Below are 12,261 nucleotides of genomic sequence, written 5' to 3' on the forward strand. Positions count from 1 at the left end.
CAGTGTGTGGGGGGGGGGGGGGGGGAAATATATATATATATATATATATATTTCCAATGCATACTCTCACAGTAATAGTAGAGGAAACTAAAACGAAGGAATAAACCAAAGGAAGGCATAGGGTCCAGAAAAAAGGTATTCAGCAAAAGTGAAAGAAATTCCCAGAATGTCAGCTAAGGGAAGTCCCAAGATGACAGCTTTGCAGCAGGCCTACAGAGAAAACAATCCAGACTAAAGCAGAAAGAACGACGCTACAGAAGAGATGACTACAGGAACAAACAGAACTGATAAGTTTATCTGACAGATTTGACCATGTGGAAAATTGTACTGAGAAGCATTTTATGGAGCTGCTGGAGGGTATAGAAAGACCTTGCCAGACAAAACTAAGCAAATGAAAAAAACGAAGCATGAAAAACAAAGGTCACACAAGAAAATAAAATCATAGTAAACTATTTCAGCAGTGACAAATATTTGGTCATAATGACAAAACCTCTAAATATGAATTTAACCTAAAATTGTGGAATTAACATTAGAAAGATAGGGAAAAGTCCAGTTTGAAAAATCTTCCAACATCTATCCCTTGAAAACACTGACATTTACATACCTTATTCACTTCTAACAGACTCTTTTATAGAGAACAAACCAATGGCTCCCAGTGGATGGGGGGATGGGTTAAATAGGGGATGGGGATTAAGGAGTGCGCGTGTGATGAGCACCTGGTGATGTACGTAATTGTTGAATCACTGTATCATACACCTGAAACGAATATAACACCGTATGCTAACTGGAATTAAAACAGAAACAAAAGTAATTATTCAATTCTTAAAAAAGCCTCTATTTTCATTAGAATTAAATTCTGTAACTACACTTTCTAGGCAAACATTTTGTGGAATGCTCTGGTTTTATCTTGGGATACTTCACAGGATCATTCTAAGGAAAAAAATAAGTCAATAAATGCAAAGCAAAAACACCAACAAAAATTAGAAGATGTATACAAGTTTTATTGGTTACCGCAATTGTTAAGGCACTTTGCTATCTAATAATATGTTTGATCTGCTGCTTGTTATAACATAATTCTAAATGTCAGATACCTTTAGTACATGTCCACTCTTAGCTTCCACAGTTACCAATTCAAAAATTTATTCAATCTTACAGGAAAATGGACTGTGAACTCTTTAGCAGATTACCTCTCTAACCACTAAATCTGGTTACTTTCTAGTTTTAAATATCTAAAAAGTTTTGCACAATTTCTTTTTATAAGAAAAAAATTTAACTTTTACATGATGACTCAGGCTATCATGGAAGTCAGCTACCGCACTATGACTACATGACCTCACAGGTTTTTGGTGTGTAAGGCACCAGCCCTTACGCTAAATGGGCTTAGACTGCTACGCTTCTGTAATTCTGTTGTTTATCACTCTAAACTTTCAAATCTGTCAATGATCCTTACTCTATCTGGACTGATCCACTTTTTAATTTGTTATGAGGTTAAAAAACAAATCTTCATGTTTCTGACTCAAATAACATTTACTAAATGGCCTGCCAAAGCCTTTTCATACACAGTTTCATTTTATCCAAGTAATTCCTGTTAGGATGGTAGCCAATGTAAAAAATCAGCAGTTCTCACTGAAGACTTAAAAAAAAAAACGACTACCATACAGGAACTCAACCGGTTAATGGAGTTGGGAGCTAGATTTTTTGGATGTCTGTTTGCTTTTTGAGGGAAGGATCTATTTTCTTTGCTTAGGTGTCTTTATAGCTCACTTCCTGTTCCGATTCAGCTTTGTTCAATCAGCCAGCTATGGGACAACTGGGGTCACTGAACTATCCTGTGTGCTATCCACTAACTATCCAACTTTGAGCAACATTAGAAAGAGTTATATATCTAAAACAACAGACATATCTACTCACTAAGATTTTTTTTTTTTAAAGTTAAGGCTAAGCCCAAGGTGGGGCTCGAACTCACTGACCCGATATCAAGAGTCACATGCTCCAGTGACTGAGGCAGCCAGACGCCCCAACCACTCACTAAGATTCTTACATAAAGCCCAGAGAAACGGGTTATATTACGAATTAGAATTTTCATATTTGTAATTATATTTATATTGAATTAATGTATTTTTGTTTTAATTACTGTTGCTTCTGAAGAATTTTCTTCATTAAAACAGAACCTTGATTTAGTTAAATCTCAACTTTACAAGGATAATACTTGAGATTTTCACCATTAATCATTAAGACACTGAAAAAAATCCTTCTTTGATTTTGTTTTTCCTCAGTAAAGTAGCAGCATTTCTCTCAAAAAAAATGAAAATCTTACAATGGTGTTTATATATAGTCACTACTCAAAACAAAACCCTACAGAGATCATGGAAAAACACATTACCCAGATCCTAACGTAGAAGCTATCATTCCTCATATTAAGGCTTCATAAAATAAGCTGTAGACTTCAAAAGAAGAATTCTAAATATAATTTTAAAAACTGGAGAAATTTCTCTTTAACATTAAGGGATGCTCCATATTTTAAGTTAGACTTGTGAAAGAATGCTTATTTTCAGCCATTCCAATACCCTGACAATGTTATACCCCACATTCAGGTCCTCACTGAAAGAACTTAAAAGAATACAATGTTTACACATCACAAATAAGACTAATAGCAAGCTACAAATGCACAGACTTTTAATTTGTAAAGATAAGCATTAAAACAAAATAGCTTCAAAATACTAATCACCTAAAATTCCAGACTAAAAGTAGTGTAAGTTCCATCCTCAAAACCACTTTCCTAGAAGCAACACTCTCCAAAACTGAGAGAACTTTACCCTATGCCAGAGTACCTGCTTAGCTGTCCAAGCTTTTCTACAGGCAAAACAGCAGGGAAGAAGTAACCCTGCTACCACATATTCCTGTGCAGCATTTTAAAAAATTGTGAAAACAGTCATTCTAATTCAAACATATAGAGAATTATTCATGATTTAAGCTACAATTAGATCAGCAATACTAAAACTGCTTGACATGTCATTTTTCCTAAAAAACAAAAATACTTTCACAATACATTCTCAATGTATATTTATAATAAAGGTCATTATATGCTTTAGGCTTTTGATCACATAAAGATCTAATTTTCAACCACTCTCCATGTTGTACCACCTTCAGATCATTATGTATCAGTAAATAAATAAGTTGGACCATCTATTTTAAACAAATAGTTTTTGAAAATTATATGGCTAGCCTACATTTTAAAAGAAAATCGCCTAGCCCTGTCTGAAAAGGACGCTTATGAATTTGCCATTTTCTGATCCTAAAACATTTTGCAGTCACTTGATCTGGCCAAAAAACGTCAACGCTCCTGATTTTATCATTTGCTGCAGGAAAAAGGAATATGGCTGAAAATTCTTTCTGAAGGGTGGTGGTATTCCAAACAGGACCACTCAAAACACTTGAGAATACGGAGCAGTGCAGAGGGTGCAGGGAGGGTACCTTATGAAACAGCACACTTCGGGCCCTGCACACTACCTCATTTCCCTAATAGGGATGAAAAGCTCAGGCCTCTGGTAGCTTCCAGCTGACGCCAATGCTCTCCACACCCCTTTTTTTGACAGGATTTTCTGGCGTTAGAGCCTGTTTCACAAATACGAATTCTGTGATCACGTCTAAAAGGTCTAATAATGAATAAAGCACCTTTTACAAGACCATATCCTTCGCGATCCCATTTCTTCCCATCTCCCTCCGTAGCCCAGCACACCTAGGCGGGTACTCTAGACCGAATACTAGAAATCTTGCAGCGCATTAACTGGGAGGTAGAAGCAACATAAAAAATAAGAGTTTCGGCATTCCCCTCGCTGCAACCGAAATTACAGGCTCCATTTCCTGTCCCCAAGGGGACTGCAAAATCGCCTGCAGAGAACGGGACGACTCCCGCCCCCTTCAGGCTGGCGCCCGCGGCCCCCGCGCTCCCCCTGCCCGGGCCCCGCGGGCGCGAGGAGGTGGCGGGGACCCGGGGCGCCCTCCCCTCCCCCTCCCAGCGCCGGCACCCACCTCGCGACAGCGGCTTCACCTCCCCGTTCTCCTCCCGGGCGGCCCCACCGGCCTCGCCTGCTCCGCCGAGGCCGTGCCTCCTCCTTTCCTTCTCTCGCTTCTCCTTAGGTCGGCGCGGCTTGGCGTTGGCCGAGGAGGCGGCGGCGGGCAGCAAGAGATGGTGAGGCTGAGCGTGCAGCAGCGTAGGAGGGACCAGCAGTTTGCGCGGCACCGGCTGAGACGAGGAAGCGGAGGCTGAGGAAGGGACCGCGGAGCCAGCGGAAAAAGAGAAACTGCTCCGAGCAGAGGACGGGGAGGGGGCAGCAGACAGACCGGGAAAGCTCCAAGACGCGGGGCTGCCATAGCTCTGAGGCGAAGGTGCCGCCAGCGGCTGCAGCTGCCTGCTGTTCCCGCCGCTGCCCCCTTCTCCGTTCAGTCTCCGCGGCGCCTTCCTCTCCTCAGTCCGGACCTTCTTGGCCGACAGAGGACCCGGTGGGTCCCGGAAAGAGGGCTGCAATTTGCCAAACGGTTCTTTCTCCGAGACGGCGGCGGCGGCGGCAGCGCCGTGCACTGGGCTCGGCGGTTCCGCCATTTTGCGCTCCTGTTGTATTTACTCTCCTCGGCTCCCGGGCGCGGGGCTGGGGCGGGCCCTCAACGAGGGGCGGGGGAGGGGTGGAGCGGCCGGGCCATCTGCAGAGCCCTCTATTGGACGAGCCATGCTGAGGGATCCCTCTGGGAACCAACCAAAGGCGTCAATCTGGAGCCGAAGAGGCGTTATCGCCCGGCGGATCAGTTTTGGAGGTCAAAGCTCCGCGGGGCGCAGCTAGTGGCGGAGCGAGCTGTGAAGGGAGGGTCTTCCACTTGTCGCCAGCGTGAACTCTGGTGCCCCGTGAGTGTTCGGAATGAACCCCCAACTCCGGACCCTCAAATCCGCCCACGCCCAGGCGCGCTTGTCTCTGCTTCGACTTTGTCATGTAACACTTTCTCCTTTTTTCCCCTGGGATCCTTTTGGTCCCTCCCCGTCTCTTCGCGCTCGGAAAGCCGAATTTCGCTGATGCTCTCAGCTTAGAGGAAAAAATTTTGTGCGGAATTCAGTCCTTCCTTCTGTTAGGCAGCAGTCGTTGGATGGGAGGGACTAAAAATCACTTGGTGCCCTGACAAGATTTGTTACTGTTGCTAAAATCGTCAACTCTAATGCTTTAAGGGAGATAACTTCCTGCAAATCCAGAACTTTCGGATTACTTCCGAGCTTAAAGGTAAGACTCCCTGGAGAATTTTTCTTTTAAACTTTAGTGATATACTCTTAAAGATCTTAATTTTATTGCAATTATTATAACAGATTTACTAAGACAAATCCGTTGGCGATATTTATTGATGTTTGAAAAGCAAGGATTTTTTTTTAAGTGTAAGATAGCGGTTAGCACCCTGAGTATTCGGTGTTTTATACGCGTTATTTTGATTTCTAGCTCAGAAGATAAGGAACTGGGGGATATGGGTTACAGTAACAAGGTTGCAACCAAAACGAGGAGCACGATTTTAATTCAACTCAGGTCTCACATAAGATTAACAAATCAAGGGAATAAATGTAACAATAAAAGTAGTCAAATCAGGAAATGAGCAGTCAGGATATTCTAAGTCCTAAAAGGAGCCCTATGTTACCTGTAACTTTTTGGAAAACAGTTAAAAGTAACTTTCCAGGGTTACCAATTCTTGTGACCTCATGAAGGTGGAATTTTTTATTTTGTTTTCGCCTTTTTGTTTGTTTAGAATACTTTGGCGTCAAAATTTAATAATGGACCTTTTTTAGGTGCCTCAAATTTTTAAAGTAATGAAAGTATTTAATACATAACGATGAAAGAAAGTGAAAATTTTGTGGTTGAAATTGACTGTCATGAAAAGTAGCATTGTTGGAAGAGTGGGCAGAGGATGGGGCTGGAAGTCACTGGCTAGTAACTACCTTTGTAACCTCAGTCACAATGTTTCATCTGTCAGAACCTCTGTTTTATTTGAATAAATTCCATTACATGATCACTAAGGTCTCTTAAATGCTCTTAACTTCTGCCATATTCAAGAAGCTTTTCAAAATCACACTGAAACCATTACAATTAAAATAGCCTGTTAATTGTTGATCCGTCAGATACATAAATGTGTCTCATATACATTAATTTAGTACCTGTAAACTTGCACCATTTATTTTTTTTAACTCCCACATAGGAGTCTGGAAAATCCAACTTGGTACAAGGGCCCAGCTAAAGTGTACTCTCACCCTCATGAATTTGTTTCTGCTTGCACTATAGTCTTTTATACGGTTATACACTCTTATCAGTCCTAACTCTAAATTTGCAGAGCCTGGGTGAGAGTATGGCTTGGGGGCTCACATACCATGTGTCTAAATATTTAAGTTATAAATCAAAATAACAAACTATTACAAAAAATGTGTTCTGGAGCGCCCAGCTGGCTCAGTCAGTGGAGCATGCGACTCTTGATCTCAAGGTTGTGAGTTTGAGTACCCCATTGGGTGTAGAGATTACTTAAAAAATAAATCTTATAAAAATTAAAAATGTATTCTACTCCACCACCTTGACTGAAATAATGATCTGGAAGGCCATGTTCAAATTTATAATTCTCAGACTTCTAGTGTTCTCTTCTGGACCCTGTTCTCTTCCCATTCCCAGCTTCTTCACCCACCGCACCAGAAAGGACCATGCATGCATGCACATAACATGTCCAAGCTTGTGTCCGCATCCTTTTTTGCAAATACCATTGTGTAATCAGCTCTGTCTGCCCTCTGATCTCGGCGGACATGGCCCCTTGATCTCAAGGATTTCTTGCTCTTTGCAATAGGAGGAATATCCTTCCAGGTCTAAGGGCAATTTGGTTATCTGTTACCAGTGCTCAATTATCTGTTTTCTCTCCTGTGTAATCAGCCATCCCCTTTCAACTAGATCAATCCTCCTAACATTGAACCAGGAGAGAATTCCCACTGCCATCACCAATTCCTTTTGGCTTCATCTCTGCTATCACTAAAACCATCCACTTTTCTCCATGCCCACTATTGGCACCCTATTCAAAGTACTATCCCTTCTAACCAGAATGACTACACTGGCCCTTTTTGTCACCTCTTTATATTCTTGTTTTCTCAAATCTATTCTGCATTCTACCCAGAATGCTCTTTCTAAAACCTAAATTTGGGGCGCCTGGGTGGCTCAGTTGGTTAAGCAGCTGCCTTCAGCTCAGGTCATGATCCTGGAGTCCCAGGACCAAGTCCCGAGACCGGCTCCCTGCTCAGCAGGGAGTCTGCTTCTCCCTCTGACCCTTACCCCCCTCATGCGCGCTCTCTCTCTCTCTCTCAAATAAATAAATAAAATCTTAAAAAAAAAAAAAACCTAAATTTGATCATATCACTTCCCTTGCTTCAGACCTGCCAATGGCTTCCATTGCTTTTAGGATAAAGAACAAATCCTTAATATGACCTACGTGACCCATCATGAACTAGTCCCTCCTTCTTCTGTATCAAGTTGAAAGCTCTTTAGTGTCTAGATTGCACCATGCTATCTATCAACATAAGAATATTGCATATGTTGTTTCCACTGCCTGGAATGCTTTTTATCTGTTGCTTATATGATGGTTTGGATAATGAGCATAATGGAGGCAGATACCATGAATACTTTCTATACCTTGGTGGACATTGGTACCATTCACTGCACTAGGAAACATTGGAAGAGTGACAAGTTTGGGCTACTCCTTGACCTTGGACCCAATGGACAAGAGGTGCCTATGAGAAATCACATCCTTTGGATCTCAGCTCAAGCCAAGTTTCAGTTGTTTGAAAGAGCCTACCTTTTCTTCCCCATGAAGACTAGATTCCTACCTTGCCATTTCTTTCACTTTTGGTTGTTGTCAACTCACTGATAATCTGTCCCATCCCTTTTCATTCCCTTCTCTGTAACAACAGCTCTATTGAAAACATACTACCATATATCCTGCTTCCCCATCTTGTTTGAAACTCTGAGGACACAGTCTTTACATTTGAAAGTTGTTCCTTCTCTCTGAGCTGGGGATCACTTCCAGAATTTCACGTCATTATTACTCTTTTAGTATCATGCCAAAAGCCCTCCCCTCTATCAGATTTTTGTAGTATGGCTATCCCGTCCTCCACTGACTTCCTGGTGATTTTGCCATACTTAATGAAGACTTTGATACTTTGCACGTGTTCATCCCCTTCAGCCAACATTTTAACTGACCTCAATGTCCGTACTAATGAGCCATCAATATTCTTGCCTCTGTTTCTTCTTGGTCTTGCATTTCCATTCTGTTTCGGTCACAAATTCCAGTGGACCTTCCTTGATCCTTTTCATCACCCTTCCATCTCTGAAATCCTAAACTACAATGTTTTAATATTCAGGGTTCTCACTCCTCTATATCATGCCCTTGTCCTTTGACCTCAGGAGAACTCCAAGATTCTAGATCTTTCTTTTTCACCTAATTATGATTGCCAAATAAAATACAGGACACCCGGTTAAATTTGAATTTCAAATAAACAATGAATAAATTTTTAGTGTAAGTATGCCCCATACAGTATTTGGGACATATTTATACTTAAAAAAAAATTCTTTGTTTATCTGAAATTCAAATTTAGGAGCTCCTGGGTGGCTCAGGTGGTTAAGCATCTGCCTTCAGCTCAGGTCATGATCCTGGGGTTCTGGGATCAAGCCCCAAATTGAGGGAGCGTGCTTCTCCCTCTCCCTCTGTCCCTTCCCTCACCACCCCCCACTTGTGCGTGCTCTCTTTCTCCCAAATAAATAAATAAAATCTTTAAAAAGAAAAAAAAGAAATTCAAATTTAACCGAATGTCCCTTTTTAATTTTCTCAATAGATCTGACAGCCCTCCACTAATCTATCCTTTCTGTACTTTCTTCACTATCTGACCTAGAGCCTATGGTATGTAATTGGCACCAAACATTTGGTAGCACTTCAATTCCTCACACTCTAATTCTCTTCATCTCTATGCTGCTGGTAACCCCTCTACCTGCTTGCTATTCGTATCCAACCTCCCGAGCATTGCCCCCTCTTTTCCATTTAAGTGTTGGTGATTCTTAGGTGTATGTCACTGCTCTCGATCGCACTTTGCACACTTCTGTGATAAAATTATGCATCACAGTGTCTTCTGATAGCTCATAAATGCTGACACTTTCCAAGTTCCTTCCTGCCTTAACATTGCACTTGATTACTGACTCTTAATCCAGATGCCAAGTGGACATCACCACCTGTGTAATCACAAGCACCTCAAAGTTCATGCCACCCATTCCCATCCTCCCATGTGTCATCTCCTACATTCCTTATCATTCAAGCTACAAACTGGGAATCTTCTTTGACTTTTTTTTTCCCCTCATCCTCCACATTCAATCAGTACTATCTCTAGTTAGTTTCTCTTCATTCTTGCTGCTGCTTCTTGCCTTAAGGCCTCAAGTCAGCTTAAGTTTTGTGAATGATTTCCTTACTGACTGGTCTCTCGGCCTTCAGTCTTCCATTTTTTAAACTGTCCTCCATGCTGCTACCAGAATTGTATTTCTAAAATGTAAACCTGGTTATGCTTCACTCTCTTCAGTAATTCCCTTTTGCGTATAGAATAAAAGTCAAACTTTTTAGTGTAGATATAAGCCATTCTTGATATATAACCCCAGCACTTCTCTTACTCTCCTACAGCTTCCCTCTCTTTCATCTATTCTGAACCATTGTAATTGCCAAAAGAGTTGTACTCCACGTCCCTGTGTGCATTCTCTTTCCTCTGCCTGGAATACAATACTAAAGGTCTACTTTTCCTTCAAGATTTAGTTCAAAAAGGGGCGCCTGGGTGGCACAGCGGTTAAGCATCTGCCTTTGGCTCAGGGCGTGATCCCAGAGTTCTGGGATCGAGCCCCACGTCAGGCTCCTCCGCTATGAGCCTGCTTCTTCCTCTCCCACTCCCCCTGCTTGTGTTCCCTCTCTCACTGGCTGTCTCTCTCTCTGTCAAATAAATAAAATCTTAAAAAAAAAAAAAAAAAGATTTAGTTCAAAAGGGGCGCCTGGGTGGCTCAGTCGTTAAGCATCTGCCTTCGGCTCAGGGCGTGATCCCGGGGTCCTGGGATTGAGCCCCGCATCGGGCTCCTCCGCTGGGAGCCTGCTTCTTCCTCTCCTGCTCCCCCGGCTTGTAATCCCTCTCTTGCTGGCTGTCTCTCTCTGTGTCAAATAAATAAATAAAATCTTAAAAAAAAAAAAAAAAGATATAGTTCAAAAATCTCCCTTGTGTGGTGCTCCTGACTTTTCAATCAGAATTGATCATGCCTTTGTGCCATCATCATTCTGCCTAGGATCATTTAACACATTGGTCTCTGCTTCTGGCCTGTGAGCTCCTCTACGGCAGGGATAATGCAGTGTTTATATTTGTGTGCATAGTATCTGGGATATGGTCAGTGCTCAATAAATGTATGTTGAAAAGAAGTTTATAAAGTGCTGGTTTGTGATCTTTATGGTAAGATGGGGACCTGGGGTTACAAACTTGGAATGCCAAATGGTCTTGGAAGGCTAAAATGTAATAAAAATAAGGCAGAGTGAATGTAAAATAAGAAGTGGTGAGGACTGTGAAAAACTGGGAATACATGCTTTTTCTACAAGGTACACTTGCTTCTCAGCTCTAGCTGATTGTTCCCATATGAAAATGAAGTGGACCCACCTGGTAAATATGTAGTTGTTTTTTTTTTTTTTTTTTAATGTGAAGTTTCCTAAGAAGCTGTGTAAGCCAAACAAAACTTATCTGTGAGTCATGTAACCCAGTCCGACTTTTGATCTAGAAAAGAATAGCTTAGTTTGGGTCAGGTGCCTTTTGAGAGTTTTGTTTGTTAATCCACAGCCCTACCTTTGTCAGTTGCTGGAATGGGTGCTAAGCAAATGAAAGTGGTCCTTGAACAACACAATCAACTGCATAGGTCGACTTATATGCAGATTTTTTTTCAATAAATACAGTACTGTACTATAAATGTATTTTCTCTCTCATGATTTTCTTAATAACAGTTTCTATTTTCTAGCTTACTTTTTTATAAGAACACAATATGTAGGGGCGCCTGGGTGGCACAGCAGTTAAGCGTCTACCTTCGGCTCAGGGCGTGATCCCGGCGTTATGGACAAGTCAGACAGGGAGGTTCTGTGCTTTAGGAAAGCCTGACCTTCTCAACTACCAAACTGTCAGTTCTAATTTAGTCCACATCTAGTACAGGGGCCAGCAAATTTGTTTTCAAGGGTCAGGTAGTAAATATTTTAGGCTTTGCAGACCACATGGTCTTCCTAGCAACTACTGCTTGTTGCACAAAAGCAGCCATAGACAGCATGTAAATGGATGGGTGTGACTGTTCCAGTAAAACTTCATAAAATTAGGAAGCAGGATAGATTTGACCTGCAAGACATAGTTTGCTGACTCTTGCTATAGGATTTTGATTTCCACCTTTAGATCATGTGAAAAAATCTTTGAGAATCTCATGCCACACTTCTCTTTGTTCATTCTGCATCAGCCACACTAGCTTTCTATCTGTTCCTTGATCGTGCCCATTTCTGTCTGAGACCCTTTATCCAGGCTGTTTCCCCTGCCTGTAATGCTTCCTCGTTCCCACCCACAACTCTCTCTTCTTGCCATAAGGCCTTCCTTGACCATTCTTACGTGGCTCTCTTTTCATTATTCTCTATCACAATATTTTCTTCCTTTCAGAGCACCTATCACTGTTTGTAATTACTTTACAGTTATTTCTTTACTTTTTATTGTCTGTCTCCCTCAGGAAACAGTAAGTTCCATAAGGACTTTTTTATTCACTCTTATTCACCTATGTATCTGTAGAATCTAGCAAAATGTCTTGTATACATTAAACATTCAACAAGTGTTTATTGGATATATCAGTATAGATAAATCAGTCAGTGACTCAGCCTGTATTATGATTTGCCAATGTAATTGTTTTCACCAGAAACTGATAGAATAGTTCTATAGTAGTCCAAAGGTATATTCCCCCCAAAAAGTCAAAATATTAGCTTTCTGATGAATCAAGTTATGACTAAAAGTGAGTTTCAGTCATAGTCACTGTTTCTTAATGTGGTTGTACATTGATACATTGAAAATTGATACAACTAGAGGGCCTGGCTGGCTTAGTCTGTAGAGCATGAGACTCTTAATCTCAGGGTTGTGAGTTCAAGACCCATATTGGATGTAGAGCCTATTTAGAACAACAA

At 41.4% G+C, this 12,261-nt stretch overlaps 1 protein-coding gene and 1 long non-coding RNA gene across 6 annotated transcripts in view; one reads left to right on the forward strand and one right to left on the reverse strand.

Annotated features, from left to right (window-relative positions):
• The window catches only part of RSBN1L (round spermatid basic protein 1 like), a 58,336-nt gene extending 53,669 nt beyond the window's left edge, over positions 1 to 4,667 (reverse strand). The window contains exon 1 of one of the 2 annotated variants that reach the window (XM_040644323.1): positions 4,033 to 4,667. In XM_040644323.1, coding sequence (XP_040500257.1) covers positions 4,033 to 4,603 — 571 coding nt within the window. In that variant the 5' untranslated portion in view covers positions 4,604 to 4,667. The remainder of the gene's footprint in view (positions 1 to 4,032) is intronic. The other variant, XM_040644324.1, reaches the window with a different exon arrangement.
• A 140-nt stretch (positions 4,668 to 4,807) lies between these two features.
• Positions 4,808 to 12,261, forward strand: part of LOC103658654 — a 54,023-nt gene continuing 46,569 nt past the window's right edge. For all 4 annotated transcript variants that reach the window (XR_567228.2, XR_005838617.1, XR_005838618.1 and 1 more), the window contains exon 1: positions 4,808 to 5,267. This is a non-coding gene — a long non-coding RNA (uncharacterized LOC103658654). The remainder of the gene's footprint in view (positions 5,268 to 12,261) is intronic.

Source organism: Ursus maritimus, unplaced genomic scaffold, assembly GCF_017311325.1.
Source record: "Ursus maritimus isolate PB19 unplaced genomic scaffold, ASM1731132v1 scaffold_3, whole genome shotgun sequence".
Lineage (NCBI taxonomy): Eukaryota > Metazoa > Chordata > Mammalia > Carnivora > Ursidae > Ursus > Ursus maritimus.